The 21,056-nt window shown below is 39.6% G+C and overlaps 1 protein-coding gene across 1 annotated transcript in view; it reads left to right on the top strand.

The window, feature by feature from the left end:
• LOC136758558 (potassium channel subfamily T member 1) overlaps positions 1 to 21,056 on the top strand; it is an 89,986-nt gene that overhangs the window by 31,560 nt on the left and 37,370 nt on the right. The window contains exons 2-8 of the mRNA XM_066713049.1: positions 8,942 to 9,021; positions 14,908 to 15,007; positions 15,681 to 15,731; positions 16,643 to 16,691; positions 16,981 to 17,040; positions 17,658 to 17,732; positions 18,591 to 18,674. Of these exons, the coding sequence (XP_066569146.1) occupies positions 8,942 to 9,021; positions 14,908 to 15,007; positions 15,681 to 15,731; positions 16,643 to 16,691; positions 16,981 to 17,040; positions 17,658 to 17,732; positions 18,591 to 18,674 (499 nt within the window). The remainder of the gene's footprint in view (positions 1 to 8,941; positions 9,022 to 14,907; positions 15,008 to 15,680; positions 15,732 to 16,642; positions 16,692 to 16,980; positions 17,041 to 17,657; positions 17,733 to 18,590; positions 18,675 to 21,056) is intronic.

The raw sequence follows: 21,056 nt of genomic DNA, 5'->3' as shown, positions 1-21,056 counted from the left end.
AGGAAACTAAAATTACTAGTTTTTTCTGTTGGCAGTGACAAAATATGGAAGTAAATGTGCCAGGGAAGTGAACAGATTAAATGAAACGGGTGCCAATGTTTTTAAATGGATTGTGTCCATTTAACACCTACATTTACAGTCTTATCTTTGCGTTGTGATTCGTGTGATAACTGATTGCTTGTGCTTCCTCGTGTTATTGGCTGTTTGTTGTCTGGGTCTGTGAAGGGGATGATTGCTCAGTTGATCATTTTTGCCTCACTCTTCAATCACTGGGGAATCCAATATCTATACATACCAGGCAAATTCCTGAGCATGAAAACCAAAACTATCCCTTCACAATATCATACTCCACTCTACTCTACTTTTTAATTAATTGTGATAGATGCAGAATTAAAGCATTACTCATATATCAGTTATTCTAATTAATATATATGAACTTGATTTATATCCAGTATTTATCCCGGGATGACTAACAATCAATTATGCAACTGGATTTTATATGGAGGACAGTTATAAACTTCAGGGAGACTTTTAGCATTTTAATTATTTTAGAGAAATTGGGTGTATTGGTTAAACAAATTGCCATAAACGAGAATCTGAAAATTCACTGTGCGGTGTGGGTAATAACCGCAGACAAGGAGGAGGATTGAAATAGCAGATGACAGAATTAAACCTGTTTGTGATCGGATCCTCTGTGTTATACAGCATCAGTGTGATTAAAACAGAAATGAGAGGACTGCAGATTTTCTGTGAAGATGATAAAATGAGGCATTTGTTCAGTCACTGATTACAATGACACTCCCTCGTACAGACTGGATACCCTTGCTTTCCCACCCTTGTTCAGTTCTTACACTGGCCCAGGAGGTGGAAGAGCTGTTACATAGGATTGCAATCATCACGTCATGAGAAAAATAAGTAGGTTGTTTTAGGCTGTTTGGGACAAGAAATTGCCATAGCTTAAAAATCATGAATATTCATAGTTTTTTCAGCTAGTACAGCTATTTATAGAATCCCTCCAAACTATCAGCTTTATTTTGAACTTCCCCAAGCTACTGACTTAATGTCTAGTGGTGCTTGATAAATAAAAGGTTTTATTCTTTTGTATAATTCAGGGAGAGACAAATATGTGTATAGATTGTACTCGGGTCTCATCCAATACAGTGTATTTATTTCATAAATCTGTTCTCTGTGTTCAAATACAGCAGTGGAGTATAATGGGATTATACTGTACCATTCCCCTTGTTTCCAATATGAAAGGCCTTTGAAGACAGCAGCTGGGATACCATATCACTGGACTTTCTGCTGTAAATTGATTGAAACTTAAACCATATAACAAGGTCTCAGCCATGGATGCATGGCAGATGGGGTTGAGGTAGAAATGATCAACTTTGGTCGCTTAAAATTTGGGGTGTCTTAAGGTTCAACATTTGTGTCATTATCAGCATGCCAAATGTTAACATCTCATTCAGTGATGGTAGATTAAGGCTTTAAGTGAATTAGAACAGACATTATGTCCAGCTCTTGTAAGTATGCTTCAGATTAAATCATATTAACAGACTGGCTGGAATTAGTCTCTCAAGAGGGGTGCTGACAGCTTTTTTTTTTCTAATGCCGCTAGTAGTAAAAGTTCTGGCATAGTCCTCTAGATATCTTGAGTCATTTTTTCCATTTGAACAACCCTGCTGAGAACAGGCTCGTCACAATCTGACAACTGAATTGGATCAGTTGGGACTTTTCGCACTCTTGTTTGGTATAGCGCCTCCTTCGACTTGAGTGTATCCCTCTGACTGCTTGTTCTGTCCCTTTGCAGTCCTTGCCTCCTCGGCGGCAGGGATTGTGTTTAAAGATTCATTCATGGATTATATATTTAGTGCTGTAATAATAACATTCTCTCATACATGATTCAGTTAAAGGTTTTGATAAGAAAATATTTAAGCAGTTTGATATGTTCTTATTTGGCATTCAGCTGGTGTTACAGTGTGATGTTCATATTCTATCATTGTTTTCTGTACAACTTTAGAGCTATCCAGGCCTCAAGAAAATGAAAGTTGTTACTTGTACTCTGAGCATGGTTCATGTTGAGATGTTTTCCTTTGACAGCAGCCATTTATTAACGGGTACCTTTCTACTATTAGCTTGCCTTGGGGTTCTTTGGCATATGCTGAAAATATAGTTTTTTAAATAGTGGCCCTGGGATTATATTAATTGGTCTCTTGTGTGTGAAAAATGACTCATCCAGGACCTTCAGCTCAATGGAGATGATGTTGTTTCTGGAGAACAGCAATACAAAACCAAATAACATTCTTGACACAAAACTCTCAGGGTTGCTATAAATCAGCCACACATTTTCAGACCAACCTAAGACAAACTGCACTGATACGCATTGGCAGGCTAAGTCGTCTGTATTTGTGGCTAATTCAATGTTTCCTGTTAGCTCATGCATTTCAGCCAGTTCATTCTGAAAATATAATAATGTGCATTATTGCTAATTTCCTGGATGTGCTGACCCCATAGTGACCCTGTGGATTTGCAGTATAATAATCGCCATTACTGTCTGAAGTGCATTATCATTAACCTTAACTGAGATAGTGTTTCACATCAATTAAGTATTTTGTTTTTCTGAAAGATTAAAGCACATTAGGAAATCTGTGATTGTGGTCTTGAAGAAAATAAATGGTTATGTTACTGGTTTAACTTCAGGCATTATAATTTACAATGTCTGTGAAAACTATTTACCTTGGATACCTGGATTTCTACAAAACAGCAACTGCATCCTGTTTTATCCCACTACAACTTGCTCAATGTTTCCCTGTTGTTATAGTTATAAAATCAAGCAACAATTAATTCTTGAGCAATTATGTTTTTTTGGGGTAAGGGGTTTTGTTCTTTAAATCATCAGGAAATGTTAACAACTGCAATACTGCAAATTCCTTCAATCTCACGTCACCGTCATCATAATAGAGAGGCAAACCATGTAGGTTGTAAATTAGTATTATTATTATTATTTAAGCTAAATTTCACAGTCAATGGTGTGCAGGAAAAATAGCTAACTAATCAAAGCCTGATTCATGCGTAACCTTTTCTCCAGAGGAAAAATGCTTAAAATGGGATGTTATGCAGTATATTTATAAATACTTGCTCGAATTGAGTAAAGTGCAAGGATGCAGTTAAGTGTAACACAACTCTTTTTGACACTGAAATTGTGCAATTGTCATGCATATGACTTGCTGAGGGGGTCCGCTAATGTCAATCCAATCTTAACCTGATACATGTCAACGACAATAGTGTGAATCACAGCAGGGTTTTCTGTCAGATCCATATCATGTAAAGGAATCGGTCGAAGTGTTCTTCCGATGCATGTCAAAAGCTGTGATTTTTGTGTTGCCCCTTTCGACGCGGCTTTTCAATAACCTGGTAACAGGCAGCCCGCTACTGAGAAGGATTCTTGTACGATTAATCATGACGCTGCAGGGGTTGTTATGTGGGAGGTAAAGTAACACAAAGCAGGATAGCGCTTTGTAAGAGCTCAAACTCCCACTGGACCCTGATAATTGCACAGTTCTCTGCCTATTTATCACACCAGACCCTCAGATCATCCGCTGATACTGTCTTCTCTGTGTGAACATGGTGCTTTTTAAAACGATTGCTTGAAGAATTGCTTATTCAGATATTTTACCAGATGTGCATGTCTTGTTTTTTTTTTTTTTTTTTTTTTTTTTTTTTGCTTTGAATGTGTGAATTGGTTGTGTATATTAAACATGAATTCCTACTTCAAAGTGTCATGACTGAAAGCTATGAAACATCAAAATGTGAAAACTGTGAGAGAGTCTGAATACTTTTGCAAGGCGCTATATGTGTGTGTGTTTGTATATACACTCACCTAAAGGATTATTAGGAACACCTGTTCAATTTCTCATTAATGCAATTATCTAACCAACCAATCACATGGCAGTTGCTTCAATACATTTAGGGGTGTGGTCCTGGTCAAGACAATCTCCTGAACTCCAAACTGAATGTCTGAATGGGAAAGAAAGGTGATTTAAGCAATTTTGAGCGTGGCATGGTTGTTGGTGCCAGACGGGCCGGTCTGAGTATTTCACAATCTGCTCAGTTACTGGGATTTTCACTCACAACCATTTCTAGGGTTTACAAAGAATGGTGTGAAAAGGGAAAAACATCCAGTATGCGGCAGTCCTGTGGGCGAAAATGCCTTGTTGATGCTAGAGGTCAGAGGAGAATGGGCCGACTGATTCAAGCTGATAGAAGAGCAACTTTGACTGAAATAACCACTCGTTACAACCGAGGTATGCAGCAAGCATTTGTGAAGCCATAACACGTACAACCTTGAGGCGGATGGGCTACAACAGCAGAAGACCCCACCGGGTACCACTCATCTCCACTACAAATAGGAAAAAGAGGCTACAATTTGCACAAGCTCACCAAAATTGGACAGTTGAAGACTGGAAAAATGTTGCCTGGTCTGATGAGTCTCGATTTCTGTTGACACATTCAGATGGTAGAGTCAGAATTTGGCGTAAACAGAATGAGAACATGGATCCATCATGCCTTGTTACCACTGTGCAGGCTGGTGGTGGTGGTGTAATGGTGTGGGGGATGTTTTCTTGGCACACTTTAGGCCCCTTAGTGCCAATTGGGCATCGTTTAAATGCCACGGCCTACCTGAGCATTGTTTCTGACCATGTCCATCCCTTTATGACCACCATGTACCCATCCTCTGATGGCTACTTCCAGCAGGATAATGCACCATGTCACAAAGGTCGAATCATTTCAAATTGGTTTCTTGAACATGACAATGAGTTCACTGTACTAAACTGGCCCCCACAGTCACCAGATCTCAACCCAATAGAGCATCTTTGGGATGTGGTGGAACGGGAGCTTCGTGCCCTGGATGTGCATCCCACAAATCTCCATCAACTGCAAGATGCTATCCTATCAATATGGGCCAACATTTGTAAAGAATGCTTTCAGCACCTTGTTGAATCAATGCCACGTAGAATTAAGGCAGTTCTGAAGGCGAAAGGGGGTCAAACACAGTATTAGTATGGTGTTCCTAATAATCCTTTAGGTGAGTGTATATGTGTGTATATATATATATATATATACGCACAGACGGGTAAACATTAAAGGAAGAGCCTTAATAAAACAGTGAAGGAACATAACAAATCATATGCTTCCAAAGAGGTGTATTGCATGATACAATTAAGCAATTAACTTTACTGCGATATGTAAGGAAATACAAACGAGGAACTCTTTTCCAGGTGACTGAGAATGTCAATGCAGGACGTGATCAGACTGTCAGCAAGAACAGTCCGTCAAGAACTACACAGAGAGGGGTATTATAGTAGGGTTGCAGTGCATAAACCCCTCATTACAAAGACAAATGTACATTTGAGAGTTCAGTGCTGCAAAAACCATAGGCACTGGTCTACAGAGATGTGGAAAAAAGTGATATGGTCAGATGAGTCATCCTTCACCATATTCTTGACAAGTGGGTGAGTGCATGTGTGGCAACACCAAGAGAACAGTACAGGCCTGACTGCTGGACCCCTACAGTGAGGGGGTCCGGAGGCTCTGTTATGCTGCAGGGAGCATTTTCCTGGCATGGTTTGTGTCCTCTTGTCCCCTTAGAGGGAAGGGTCACTGCAAATCATTACAGAGTTATTCTGAGTGATCACCTTTATCCTATGGTGAAACATTTCTATCCTGATGGGAGTGGTCTCTTCCAGAATGAAAATGCCCCCATCCACAGGGCACGAGGGGTCACTCAACAGTTTGAAGAGTTTGAAAATGATGTGGCCTTCACAGTCTCCAGATCTCAACCCAGTTGAACACCTATGGGAGATTGTGGACCGATGTGTTAGACCGCACTCACCACCACCATCATCAAAACCCCAAATGAGGGAATATCTTTTGGAAGAATGGTGTTCATCCCTCCAGTAGAGTCCAGAGACTCATAGAATCTGTGCCAAGAGCACTGAAGCTGTTCTGGGGACTCATGGTGGCCCAGCACCTTACTGAGACACTTTGTTGTTTTTTTCCTTTAATTTGATACCCGTGTGTATATATGTGTGTGTGTGTGTATATATATATATATATATATATATATATAACAGTGAGGGAAAAAAGTATTTGATCCCCTGCTGATTTTGTACGTTTACCCACTGACAAAGTAATGATCAGTCTATAATTTCAATGTTAGGTGTATTTTAACAGTGAGAGACAGAATAACAACAAAAAAATCCAGTAAAACGCATTTGCATGTTAATGAGGGAAATAAGTATTTGATCCCCTATCAGTCAGCAAGATTTCTGGCTCCCAGGTGTCTTTTATACAGGTAACGAGCTGATATTAGGAGCACTCTCTTAAAGGTTACCTGTATAAAAGACACCTGTCCACAGAAGCAATCAATCAATCAGATTCCAAACTCTCCACCATGGCCGAGACCAAAGAGCTGTCCAAGGATGTCAGGGACAAGATTGTAGACCTACACAAGGCTGGAATGGGCTACAAGACCATCACCAAGCAGCTTGGTGAGAAGGTGACAACAGTTGGTGCGATTATTCGCAAATGGAAGAAACACAAAATAACTGTCAGTCTCCCTCGGTCTGGGTCTCCATGCAAGATCTCACCTCGTGGAGTTTCAATGATCATGAGAACGGTGAGGAATCAGCCCAGAACTACACGGGAGGATCTTGTTAATGATCTCAAGGCAGCTGGGACCATAGTCACCAAGAAAACAATTGGTAACACACTACGCCGTGAAGGACTGAAATCCTGCAGCGCCCGCAAGGTCCCCCTGCCCAAGAAAGCACATGTACAGGCCCGTCTGAAGTTTGCCAATGAACATCTGAATGATTCAGAGGAGAACTGGGTGAAAGTGTTGTGGTCAGATGAGACCAAAATCGAGCTCTTTGGCATCAACTCAACTTGCCGTGTTTGGAGGAGGAGGAATGACCCCAAGAACACCATCCCCACCGTCAAACATGGAGGTGGAAACATTATGCTTTGGGGGTGTTTTTCTGCTAAGGGGACAGGACAACTGCACCGCATCAAAGGGACGATGGACGGGGCCATGTACCGTCAAATCTTGGGTGAGAACCTCCTTCCCTCAGCCAAGGCATTGAAAATGGTTCGTGGATGGGTATTCCAGCAGGACAATGACCCAAAACACACAGCCAAGGCAACAAAGTAGTGGCTCAAGAAGAAGCACATTAAGGTCCTGGAGTGGCCTAGCCAGTCTCCAGACCTTAATCCCATAGAAAATCTGTGGAGGGAGCTGAAGGTTCGAGTTGCCAAACGTCAGCCTCGAAACCTTAATGACTTGGAGAGGATCTGCAAAGAGGAGTGGGACAAAATCCCTCCTGAGATGTGTGCAAACCTGGTGGCCAACTACAAGAAACGTCTGACCTCTGTGATTGCCAACAAGGGTTTTGCCACCAAGTACTCAGTCGAAGGGGTCAAATACTTATTTCACTATTAACATGCAAATCAATTTATAACTTTTTTGAAATGCGTTTTTCAGGATTTTTTTGCTGTTATTCTGTCTCTCACTGTTAAAATACACCTACCATTAAAATTATAGACTGATCATTTCTTTGTCAGTGGGCAAACGTACAAAATCAGCAGAGGATCAAATACCTTTTTCCCTCACTGTATATGTATATATACAGAGAGAGAGAGAGATATGGAGATAGATAGATAGATATAGATATATACATATATAAGGTATTCAAAATATGTTTATGCATAATGATTTAATTAAGTTGATTTTCCATTGAATTAAAACTAATGTAAAATTATTAGTCTATTTGGAATTACCAGCAAGAGTATGAGAAGTGTGTCTATATTTAAATTGGTTGCTATTTAAACATCCATTTATTTTCAAGAAAGTTGTTAAAAATAAACACATACCTTTTTAGGTTTCCTTTTTAAATGTTTTTTAATTTGGCAAAGGAGTTGGAATGTCTTTCACTTTGAAGACTTGATTTCTCAGGAGTGCTGGACTTAAAAGTCCTTGAGCACATTTTGTTCAAACCAGCTCCCCACGCCCTGCACAATTGGCATTTTATAAGACCAGAACCAAAACTTTTTATTGCCTCAGAATAGTGCTGACAAGGATCTCACAAACGTTTATTTCTAAGTACATAACGATGCCATTGGCATCTACGTTCATTTTTGTGCCCCTGCTAGAGATCAATTGAAACTAACTCCATGCAAATAAAATGCTGAATAAGTCTACTGTGACCTGAATATTTTATCTAGAGTTGTGCTCTTGATGAAGTGCTGATATTAACGTTGTGATATAGCACAGACATTAATTTGTAAAATGTTCATGCCTGAGCAACACAGAATGAAAATGATAGCAGAAACCTCAGCCCCCAACTTTCAGTTGTAAGATTAAATACACCATGCATCACTGACTAATTTGTTGTCTGGATTAAAAGATTTTTCCTTTTATTCAAATGTGCTGTCTGAATTTCATATGCAAGGATGTAGGTTTTTTAATTGTGAAAAAGTACCCTTAGTGTTGGCTTCTCAAGGGATACGTAATTATGAAACGCATACATGTAACTCCACACTCGATAGGATCCAGACAGGAGAGGTTAAATGGAAGGGGTTGGAATGGCCCAGTCACTTCTGATTAATTTCTTAATCTCCAATTTAAGCTGTATTGTTTTATTTTTATTTTTTATTTAAGACTGACACTGGCAGTGTATAAACTCATTTACACTTTACTTTGGACCACAAAAAATTTGAACCTAAGTATAATTTTACTTGCATAGTGAAGTAAAACAGCCTTGAGGCTGAATTTCAGTTGGATTGCGTTTTGTCATTGTGGCCCTTTATGAAAGCTTTAGCTCGATCTATTGTGTTGGGAAAATGCCTCTGATGTCTCACCTGGTGTTATGTTCTCTTCCAGGGTACAAGTGGAATTTTACGTCAATGAAAACACCTTCAAGGAGAGACTGAAACTTTTCTTCATTAAAAACCAAAGATCAAGTAAGTGCACACACTCTTTTGCTAGTGCATGAGTGAAGCGGAACTGCAGTATTTCTCCATGGAAATAAATGATCAGATTCAGTGCATCCCCAAATGATAGCCGAATCCACAAAGTGAATGTCTGTACCGTAATGTGGTTTCTAAACTAAGCGGTCTGAAAGAGATGTAGACAATTGGTGAAAGGTGACTGGGTTAGCAGTATTCATTACCAGCTGCAGCAGATGAATAAGCTATTGGGTCACCTGTGCCTATACTCCGAATTGGCAAAATGAGCTTTTGAAATTGGGCTGGAAAATATCTGTGTTCTAGCTCTGATCATTTGCACTATTCAAATAACTTCAGTCATCATGTTGAACAAACTTTACATTCCCCTGCACAGTACCACTTAACAGGACAATGTGCATAAATATTGTTTTCCAGGTCATAGTAACCTGTGACTAGTAGTATGTGGTATTAATATGAGGTATATGGTGCAGAGCTGCACTGTTGGCTTTTGTGGTCATACATGGTAATATTTGCAGCATCTCTTTGGTGTGTTGGAAGCATTGTGAGGCACATAGACCTTTAACTTGAATTTAATTTGTTGTTTGTAATTAGGAGGAAAGTTTAATGGCAGTCCGACGTTTCGCAAAGACGGAAGTAATAGTATTAATGGGATATCTTAGAGGACAGTCATTCAGTTTTACGGATTTACGGACAAGGTGATATTAAGATTTTTTTTTTTATGGACTGTCTGTACATTTACGGAAGCTTGGCAGCCCTGCTCTCTTCCCAGCATGGAAGTGAGGTAATGGAACTTGTTATTTTTAATCATGTTCCGAGAACCCCCCTACACACATACACACACAAATACACACTACCACCAGGCTTTGTGCATTAGCGTGTTTGTGCATGTGGGAAAGATTGGAGAAATGTCAAAGTGGAGAATTTAACAGAGGAAATATTCCTATTCTCCCAAACACTCCTTTTGTGTCCAAATTGAGATGCATAGTCTGGCATGCCCTGCTGTCCAATACCCTGGTGAATGTGGTGACTCAGAAATACTAAATGAGACTTCAGTGAAATAGTAGTAGTTGTGCTGATGAACAGAGTCTGAAAGTTTCAGGCTCTTTCAGTTTTCAATGACGTGCACTATCATTTCCAGGATGTTTTTTTTTCGTAAATTCCTGGTAGTAGTACACTAGGGAATAACTTATACTGAACTAGTATGCAGTACTGAATTATTTCTCAGTACTTTTTATCATTGAGGTTGGCTTGCAGGACTCTTTTAGTTACTGTTCCGACAGCCTAATTAGGCAACGAGTGGCCTATTTCAGCTTCTGGTCCCCGTGATCCCTGAATAGAAAGTGCATCTGCAATGTTGGACACATCTTGAAAATATGTGGCAGTCATATGTTTGCAGCACAGTCCATCTGCACGTTGTGTTGCTCACAGTAAAACCTGGGGGAATGCCACTAAAATGAACAGATGGATATATTGTGCATTATACGTTTCATCCAGTCAAACTTTTTGTCCTCAGAGTCAGTTTGGTTATCTTTACCAGATGCTGTTTTGACATGTCCACACACCTCACTCCCTGGTTATTATTGCTGGCCTGCAGACTTCACACTCCCAGAATTCAAGTATGTGGTTTGTGTGGACGACCAGGTTGGTTTGGCCTCTGAGGTGGCCCCTTCTAATTTCAAGGCAAACCAAAGACCACAGAAACAAGGATGCTGGCAGGTCTGCTTTGACAGGGGAATGATAAAAGGTCCCATCTCTGCAAAGTTCTCCCAGGCAGCACCAAACAAGCTGAGGATAAAAAAACAAAAACGTAGTTGGGCTGACTGTGAGAGTAGAGTCAGAGTGTTGAGGAAGGAGAAAGAGCTGCATTGGGTTGCTTTTATTTTGTTTTGAGGGAACATAGCTAAGCTTGATACTGACCTGTTGTCCTCATCCGATTATGGTAATCATTTATTCATAATCCGTTGCTTAAGATGTAGACAGGGAATGGAAAAGTTGTTGTAAGACATGGAAGTGTTTTCATTCATTGAAGTGTTTTAACATGGCATACCCAGAGCACCTCAGTTCAGCTAAGATGTAATGAAAGTTATACAAGGCTGTGTAACCTTTAAGGGAAGGAGACGCACAGGCCTGATCTAAGGAAGCTGCTGTGATTTTAATGTGTAACTGTAAGTGTAGAAACAATATGATTGATTTAAGTTGGTGCATTGACTGCTCCATGCTCTACTCTGTCTTCAGTGATATCCTAAGTCAAGTCAGGTCAAGTCTTGCTGGGAAATGAATTTTATAATAAGCATTTAGGGCTCAGTCTTCTGGATCTAAAGTGGGGCTTGTGGTATGATGGCTGTGTTCTCCTGTCACGGGGGGTGTGGGAGACAAGACAGTGCTGTTAGAAATGATAACAGACATAACCGTTTTCTGCAGTGTGCTGTGCCATGAGCAGTCTTTAATCACTTGCATGCAATTATTCATATGTGTCAGACTGATCCATTAAAGAACTACAGCTGGACAGAATGTCATGTCAACCCTTGTAAACCGGGCATCTCACCAAATTATAGTTACATACAATTCTATAGTAAAATATTGTGAAAATGGTACTATACCCCATATCATATTATGAAATGAAATATTTTATGAATATTATATTATTATGAAATATGACGTATTTTTGTCACAACAGAGTACTGCTTGAATTGCTACAATTTTATGGTTATTGCTACAACATTACAGAGCTAGTGGAGTCTGTCCTGCATCTCACCCTTTCTTACCTTTTCTTTGTCATTTTACTGAAGCTGTGATTGTGTATCTGTGTATGTCTCTCCCTGTTTTGTGTGTGTGTGTGTGAGAGACAGTATATTCATTTAAAAAGGGCAAATTGAGGTCACACTTTTTATGTTCCAGTTGGTTGTAGTGTGGGAGCCTTTTTGTATCAGGGAATAATCCACATTTATTGGGAAAATAAATGTCTAGCAGTATGCAGAGCTCCTCAGGGGCAAGATTGCAATAAACTGTAGGATCTCCAACAAAAGATTTTCTGCATTTAAATACTTCATGGTCCACAGAGATCCCCAAACTGAAAATGTATTATTACTGATTAAATTAATATAACCTAAATTGGATTTAATGTGTATTATTATCTGCAAGAAATACATTGTGTATATTATTATTATTATATTTCTTAGCAGATGAGAATCCAGGGAGGCAACTGTTACAATACATCATATTTTCTTGACATACAATTACCCATTTATACAGCTGGGTTTTTACTGGAGCAGTCTAGATACAGTACATTGCTCAAGGGTACAACAGCAGTGTCCCCCAGGGACTGAACCCATACTTTCCACTTGGGAGTCCAGCACCATAGATTGAGCCTACCTCAGTATTGTTGGGGAAATGCAATAGATATTCTGTATATTACAAAATAGTGATCTAGTCAGTGTACCACGAATGAACAGTTAACAGCACTGTTATGCTCACAATCAGGTCACGTGATTGTTTGCTTTTAAAACGCCATAGTTCTGAACAATCCTTTTTTGAACAAAGTCAAATATGAATTTATTTCAAAGCAACGGAAGTGAATGGATTGTTCCTGTGTTTGTGGGGGGGTGGAAAGCTCCTGGAGTGAAAATGAAAAGAAACAACAGGTACTCCATTCAGGTCAGAAAGCTGGAGGATAAAATTATTAAGTGTCTGCCATACTTTAAAACTTAATTTTATCTCTCCTGTCTAATGAATTGCAGTCTATACCTAGATATTGGTCTGCATGCTGCTGAGGTGAGCACAGAGTGACATCTAGTGGGGAAAGCTATCGGTATGCAATTCACTTTCCTGGAACACACAGCTTAGGTTTTGCCAAGGATTGCTGGTGATTATTAAGGGAACAGAGACTAGACTCTTGTATTTTGGAGATTTGTCTTTCCCACTTGCACAAATTGTAGATGGCACAATATGTAATTTTTTTAAACACCTTTCGTAAAATGTACTACTCTAATCTACAGAACAAAAGCTTGCATTCTAAAACCAGTCAGACCCAGATTTCCCATAGTCATTCATCATTTTCTATTAGGAAGAGGATCCCTCAAGGGGTTATTCTCTTCTGTTTGTTTGTTTATTGGTATAAAACCACAAAAAATAACCTTCAATGCTGTTGTAATTAAGAGGAGCAGAGACCTTTTAATTTTCTTCACAAGAGCTTCCTGTGGGTGGAGAAGGTACAGTCAGCTTTAAGGGCCATTGTGTTCCTTGCCTCGTTAGGCAGCGTGGGCTCGTTTATATCCAAGGCTTTCTCCTCAGGCCTGCGAGGAGAGTTTGGTCATGCCTTTTTATGATGACCTGAAAGAACTGCGATTTGCTTTTTAATCTTTAAATATTTCATTTCATTTCGTGATTGAAACCTGTTCGTAGGGGAGGGGTGGAAGGTTTGATATTGATATTTCATTCCATTTCACGAAGGGTAAAATTGTGAAATGTGTGTAATCATAAGTTTCTTGTGTTCTTTGGTATTGGTTGTTTTTAGTGTTTAGTCACTCTCTATACAATTATCTCCTTTTGATACTTGGCCGTGAGTGGATATTTGCAGGATTCAGCCTAGGGGAACAAGACTATTAAGCAACCCCAGCTTTTCACAGCGCCTTCCTACATCCCCTGCCTTGTCGTCTTCTAAAGCAGCCGTCCACAGCAGAGAAATACATGACTTCCAGTCTCTGCTAACTATTCTTTATCTGTCCTTCACAGGTGGTATTTTGCATAGTGCTTCACAGACCCACATTCACTCACTCATTCAGTGGTTTATCTTGCAACACCTTAGTGACGTGCATTTCTTCAGCAGAAATGCATGAAATACAATTACCTTTACTTGGCATATGGTTTCGCCAGCGTTTTGGATTCTATATAAGAAATACTTTGAGGTTTTAACAACACGCAGAACAAAAAAGAACTTCAGTGGACTGCCAATTCAATTTAGTCTGAACCTATCAGTTGCAATTGGATTAGGTCCCAGCTGGGCAGCAGAACAATGAGAAGGTAATGTTTTCTCCTACTTGTTCTTTCTTGTGTTGCTTTTTTATATATATATATATAATTTTTTTTTTTTCTGACTTTTATGTAGACATTTATGATGGATTACAATTGCTCTTTCTAACCACTCTCATTTATTCAACGCACCCTATGGGAGAAAGTGTTCAAAACTGCAATCCTGGGGTGGGTGTTAAACTACCATGGCACAGATGTCTGGAGTTCATTAAAAAGCTAATGTTATTCAGGATTTGCACTGTTTCACATACAGCTAAAATTAATGTTTATTACTCCTGTCATTTGAAGATACCACAGATTTCCTAAATGTTGGAAAAGTTCACCCTTAAGACATAATCACAGACATTCTCCGCTTGTAATTTGTATTGTATTTCTTTATGTATTCAAACATGATCTCTTGGTGTGAAGATGACAGAGCTCTAATGACAGTGGCTGTAATAAAGAGCATTTAATTTACCCCCCACTACCCCATCCCCCTGTTTTCTTCACTACACTTAAGGTTGCAACTTTCACTGTTGGAAGGAATCCAAATGTAGCAAAAGGGGTGGATTATATACAGGGAATAAAATTAGTTGTTTCAGAATGAATAAAATATTTTGGTAGTTTACCAAAGTATGTCTGACTGAAATGCAAAATGTGCCTTTATTTCTCAAATGGGAATCCCAAAAGCAATTATCATTTTAGCCTAGCTGAACCAAAGTGCAGCTCCGTCTTCCGGAGTTGGAAAAAGGAAAAACCCTTAAGGATAGCATTAAAGTAGGGCTGGGTTTGTGGGCTGTTTGCAGTGGACATCTTGCATCTCTCCTCTCTCCTCTGACCCCTGACCAGCGACTCGGTTTGTCTCCGTTTCAGGTTTGAGAATCCGACTCTTCAATTTCTCCTTAAAGCTGCTCACCTGTCTCCTGTACATCGTTCGGGTTCTGCTCGATGATCCCAAAGAAACCAGTGAATGGTGAGGGTATTTTTTCTATTTCGGATTGTTTTACATCACAGATATTGTTTAGCATATCGTTTATCCTCCCCCCACCCACACACACCCACACACACACACAACATTTAGGTATTTTCCCTACAGGGATTTAATGACATAAATAGCTATTTCTGGTGTTGTTTAGATGTGACGCAGAAGTGCTTAAATCTAAAGGATAAGTGGCAGTGTTAGTAGTACATTTCAGTTTTTCCTGAATGTTCTGTGTACATTGTGTAAGGAACCTTCAGAAGTATGTTTTTTTCTTTTTTTACAGAGAATAAGTGTTATTAATCCAAATCTGTTGTTGTAGTTTTATTAAAATTACTCTATCAACACACTTACCTAAGGACTATTGTTTAGATTTTGTGGTTGTTGTTTTTTCTGTTTGCTCTCACGATTTTATGACCTGAAAATTACACAACCGAGTCTAACAACATCACGTGGGCTTCCCCTACAGAAAGCACAATAAGAAGGTTAAAGACATTCAAATTGCACATGCCACCAGCAGCAGATAGGCCTCTTTCGGTTGGCATAGAAACAGTGGCAAATTATATTGCTTATTCTCTCCGGGGTGTGTTTTAAGTCCTGTTATGGGTGCATTTCCATAGTTTGTTGAAATGACTTTTTCTTTGTTCTTTTTCATTTAATTTGTTAGTATGGGGTGCCAGAGTCCAAATAGCACTGCAGTCCCAAATGAAATAAACTGGTAAGGCAATTTCTAAATTACTTGAACAAACATGTCTTTCCCAGCATTGTTTGGTATTAGACTTATTGAGTCTAAGTAAGGACTACTGGAGTCCTCAAGTCCAATTATGACCCAGTTTTCTCCTTTGGGGACATCATCAATTTCAACAGAATTTCTTCCGTTTACCTTTACCTTTTAAAATTTTTAAATATAAAAAGCACTTGTTGGTCATCTTTATTTCCTCGTTAGGTAACATTTGTGCATGTGCCCAAAGCTTTTAGTTTTCTATTATCTTTATGAGTGAAGGCTTTTTTTTTTTGACGACCAGTGCCCCGAGAAATCAACATGCTCCATAAATATATAGTTGATATTTTCCACATTTAGCAGCAATGCAAACAAAGCTGTCTGTGCCGTTTGGAAGTTCGCTTTGGTTTTTGCTTTTGGTTTCATAAGAGTAGATTGCGAAACATATTTGTTCTCCCATTTCTTGGAATCGAATGGCTGAACACCTTTCAGTTCTCCAAGTGTACTCAAATCTGCTCGTCTTCAATCACCGTGCAATCACTCTATCTTCCTAATCTCCATTAGAGGTGAAGAAACATCCTCATTGAGAGCAGCACCCCTGTCATTCATAAGATCATGGCAATAATACTAGCTTTCAATCTCTCGGTGTCTCTCTGCACACTCAGTGTCACCATCTATTCTCTTCCATTATCAGTATCAATTTTCATCCCCCTGCACATCCCACATTAGATTCATATTGGTTAGAACAATAAAGGTTCATATTGTTTTTAAGCACTTCCTCACAGTACCATCTTCGTTAAATCCCAGTTCTCTATGCACTTTGAAATCCCTGCGGTGCATGTCACAGCAGTTTCCCACATGGCCACATGGCCGAGCTGTGAATACGATTTTGCTGTGTTTCTTTTCAGGCACGTCATATTCTGGGTGAACCGAAGAGTACCAGTTTGGGCGATACAGGTGAGACAGACCGCATCAATGTGAATTCAACTAATATGTGCTACAAGACTGATGTACTCACTTTTTGAATACCTTTTTAGCAGAAGGCTCTATTACTGAGATGATTTGTTAAGTTTATTTTACATGTATTCTATTTTATATGATTTTTTGACTATGCGTGCACGCAGGGGAATAATGATCTGAAGAGATTTATGTCATTTTTAAGGTTATAGATTTCACAGTTTAGACTTTAATAAAGGTTTCTGCAGTATTCTTTTAAATATCATCTCATGCTTTTCTCATCTTCCAGGTTATTGTGGCCTTAATAAGTTTTTTGGAGGCTATGCTTCTCACATACTTAAGCTACAAGGTAAGGCTTCTGTAATTATTATGATTTATGTAACGTCACGTATTTTATTTATATTTAAGCACAAAGCGTCCCTGCAAATGAAGGACCACAGATTAATGAAAACGACATTGAATGATAAAGACATTGCTCCATATTCAGATAATTTAAACATAATGTTAAATTTACCAACCCTATTTAAAAAGAGGGTACTACATTAAAAAGAAAATCTACGTTTCATTTGCTTATACTGACTTCTTAGATAAGCACATTGAAAAATGTGTGTGACACTTTACCCTCATCTCTGGGTTTCTGTCCTCGCTAGGAAGAACTGGGGTAAACATTTTATGAATCTGGAGCATTGTTTTGTGAAACCTGAAATGCATATTTTTATATCTGGCCTTTAGTGACTCTTGCTCTTCAGGAACACCAATCAGAATTTTTGTCAGTTTATTTCTAGCTATTATTCTGCATTTGTCTTATTGTGAATTCAAGTTGCAGTCTGATTATTGTTGTAGAGGTCAGCTAGCCATTAGAACAAATCAAATGAATAAATAAGCCTTGCAAGAATGTCTAAGCATATATATATATATATATATATATACACACACAAATTTTAAATTTATTCATTTCTTTTTAAGGGAAACATTTGGGAGCAGATCTTTCAAATATCCTTCATTTTAGAGATGATCAACACCGTCCCATTTATAATTACTGTGAGTATATGCCTCACCGAGGTCAGGCTATGTGAGAGGGCGCTCCCCGTTGGTCTTTAGGGAGAGTCAGAGATGCATCCTGTTGTGCTGTTCTGTCATCCACAGGCTCGGCCTCTCATCTGTCTGTGTGAGAGAAAGGTCAGCATTACCATAATCTGTGGTCTTGCATTGTTTTCAAGGCAGAAATCAAATGAAAATGTGCCCCGAAGGCAACCAACACTGAAAAGATATCTTGGTGGTTCTCGCAAATGTCCTTCAAACTCAGAGCTCCAGCACTGTTTACTTCCTGTCACTGGGGCATCAGTCTGTGTTAATAATACTGCAGCATGCCAGGGGGGCGTTCTGTGAGGGAATCTGTTTATTGTCCCTGTGTTGTTGTGTTCGTTACACTCATTATTACCATGGGAACCCACAGATGATAAAATACACTTGACAGATTTCCATTTTGCATACATTGATGAAATGATCGTCCTAATGCCATTTACCTGTCTGGACCCTGTGCCCTATTCCCTTGGCAAATTAACTCTATATCCTGGATTTGCTTTGAGGGCCAAAAGCAGTACATCCTTAACTTGCATCATCTACAGCATATTCTACACTACAGTTCTCTTTGAAATAGGGAGGCTGAGGTACATCCCAGCTGCTGTAATTAACCAGTGTTGATATTCCTAACGAGGTTAGAATAACCTTTGGTTCTCAAATTGTGTTTATTCCCTCCATCCAAATGATTGTACAATAAAGTATTTACACTATTTACACTAGTCCTAGTCATCACTGTAGACCATCTCTTATATATGAAGAGCAGTCTTTATTATATTTTTTTAGTAGAAGTATTTTACAGGTAATTTATTTTTCCAGATATTCTGGCCTCCATTGAGGAACATCTTTATTCCGGTGTTTTTAAACTGCTGGCTGGCTAAATGTGCCCTAGAGAACATGATCGTAAGTATTTTGAAAAGGGCATGTTTTATGCTGATATCTATATGTGTTCACATTTCTCATGAAAAATAATCACATATATGTTGTAAGTCGCCCTGGATAAGGGCGTCTGCCAAGAAATAAAAATAATAATAATAATGAAGAGGCTGGCACCATACTGATTTGATAGTGTATTTCAGAAATATAATCTTTTCAACAACTTTTAGGAATGTGACAAAAATTTTACTGAATTGGCAGTCTTTCTTATGGATGAAAATAATAATACAATTTAATGTAACAATTGCAAATCTACTTAAACTAAAAAGAGTGGTTTCAGTACATTATTTCAAATTATTTTTGTCAGCATTGCTGAATAGAATAATAGAATTTGCCAGCAAAATAATATAAAATCAAAACAAACAAAAATGTGTTTGTCACAGATAAAACATGTGAAATTAACCACTCCAAGGAGTCATTATTAATATCTGTAGGTTTCTTTTATTTTCCTTATTACTTTTCCATATTGTATGATGTGCATTTTAAAACAGTGGTTATCTTTCAAGTCGGAAGCACTGCCCAAGGGTGAGGGGTTTCTGTGTACTTCCATAGGAAACCGATCAAAAACGTCACTCTATCAAAGCTGCCATTGGCCCCTGCGCTCGTCACTCAAACTTCCTGTTTGATAAAAGGTGATGTCATTGCAGGCTCTACCTCTTTTTCCCACTGGACCCAAGAACATGAGCTCTCTGTGTCTTGTGTGTTTTTATGCATTAGACTCTTTAATAGCGGTTGGTTGGCTTCACGGCTGTGTCGTTCACCACCATATTATTATTGTGCGTCTGTTATTTTGATAGCTAACACGATTTCTGTTCTTTCCGCGCCCCGGGGCTCCGTCTGCGATTTCGTTTTCAGTTTGGAACATAAATAGGAAATTTAAAAATAAATAGTAATGTCTGTGCTGTGCTGGTTTTTTGTCCACAGGGCTTTTTCCTTCACAGCAGGAGCGCTAGTAGCAGCAGTAAAATCTGAGGCTCTGTGTTTCGTAAGAGATCTCACTTGCCATCGCACCTTGCCTGCCTGGAGTGGGGAGGTCCTCTGCCCCTTGTGTCTGGGCACCGACAATGGGCGCAATGTGGCTGCAACCTTGGGTTCCACTACGGCGCAGCCGGGGTCCTGCCCCCAAACCGCACGGCAATCACCCACTCTGGTGAGTGACGGTAGGGGCTCTGAGGTCCTGGATCTCCGCCTCTCCCTGAGCCCCTCCGTCTCCTCCTCCAGACATCCTGCCGTGCCTGCTGACCTGCATAGGCTGCATGAAGGTTCCTGTTGCCACGCTAAACATGTGTTATCTTATTTCCAGCCTGGCTACTCTGAGTGACTAGTCGGCTATGTATTGTATTTTATACGTTGGGTCTGTGGCCTCACTCCTGTTGGATCAGGGGTCCACTGCCACGTTATTGCGCAGAGGGCGCACAAATTGCTTGATTGCCCCGTGGCTATATATATATATATATATGTTTTATTATATATTACACTGTGCAAGAAGTTAACAGTCTCTCTCCTAGCTGCACTAGTAGAGCCGCCGGCCTTGCTATGGTAAGCAGAGGACATAAGAGTTGACCTCTGTAGCCCCACTTTATATATGCTGATTACAGACAGTTTCCAGTAGAGCGCAGCTACGGTCCTCGCTCCTGGACGGCTCATGTGTGTCCCTAAAAAATATTTATTGTCTGGAGTTGTTACTGGAGGCCCTTAACAGTACGCCTCGGGGCACGCTCCCTTATCAGCTCACTGCCTCCTCCTTAGTTTGGTTATACTCCACCTTGGCCAGTGCTTCCGACTTGAAAGATAACGATCGGTTGCGAATGCAACCAAGGTTATCTGAAAAAGGAAGCACTGCCCAAGGGTTGCAAGGTCGCGTGGGAGTCCTAGCTCCTGGCAAAAGAGGAAGAGCCTGTGCTGACATCACCTTTTATCAAACAGGAAGTGGGAAGGGACCTCTTTGAGTGACGAGTTAAGGGGGCCAATGGCAGCTTTGATAGAGTGACGTTTCGATCGGGTTCCTACGGAAGTGTGCAGAAACCCCTCCCCCTTGGGCAGTGCTTCCTTTTCCAGATAACCGAGGTTGCATTCTCAACTCATCGTTTAATTTCCAAACCAATTGCCTTGTGTAGCTGAGTGGAAACCCTTCCTAGATGTTGTGTGTCAAAATATGGAGTTAACTTGACAGATAATAATCTAAGCAGAAAGCATATCAGAGAATTGCCAAGAACCGACACAATAGGGTGTGAAAGCAGAATCAAATTAACTTACAATTAAATTCAGATCATATTAACATATTGCATCACTGCGGGTGAGAATTCTCGAAAGCTAAATATGATTTCCTAATTTAGTCAACAGAAAATT

The sequence above is a fragment of the Amia ocellicauda genome, chromosome 9 (assembly GCF_036373705.1).
Source record: "Amia ocellicauda isolate fAmiCal2 chromosome 9, fAmiCal2.hap1, whole genome shotgun sequence".
Classification (NCBI taxonomy): domain Eukaryota; kingdom Metazoa; phylum Chordata; class Actinopteri; order Amiiformes; family Amiidae; genus Amia; species Amia ocellicauda.
The sequence above is the reverse complement of the archived record's forward strand: the minus strand, read 5'-3'. Positions and strand labels throughout refer to the sequence as shown.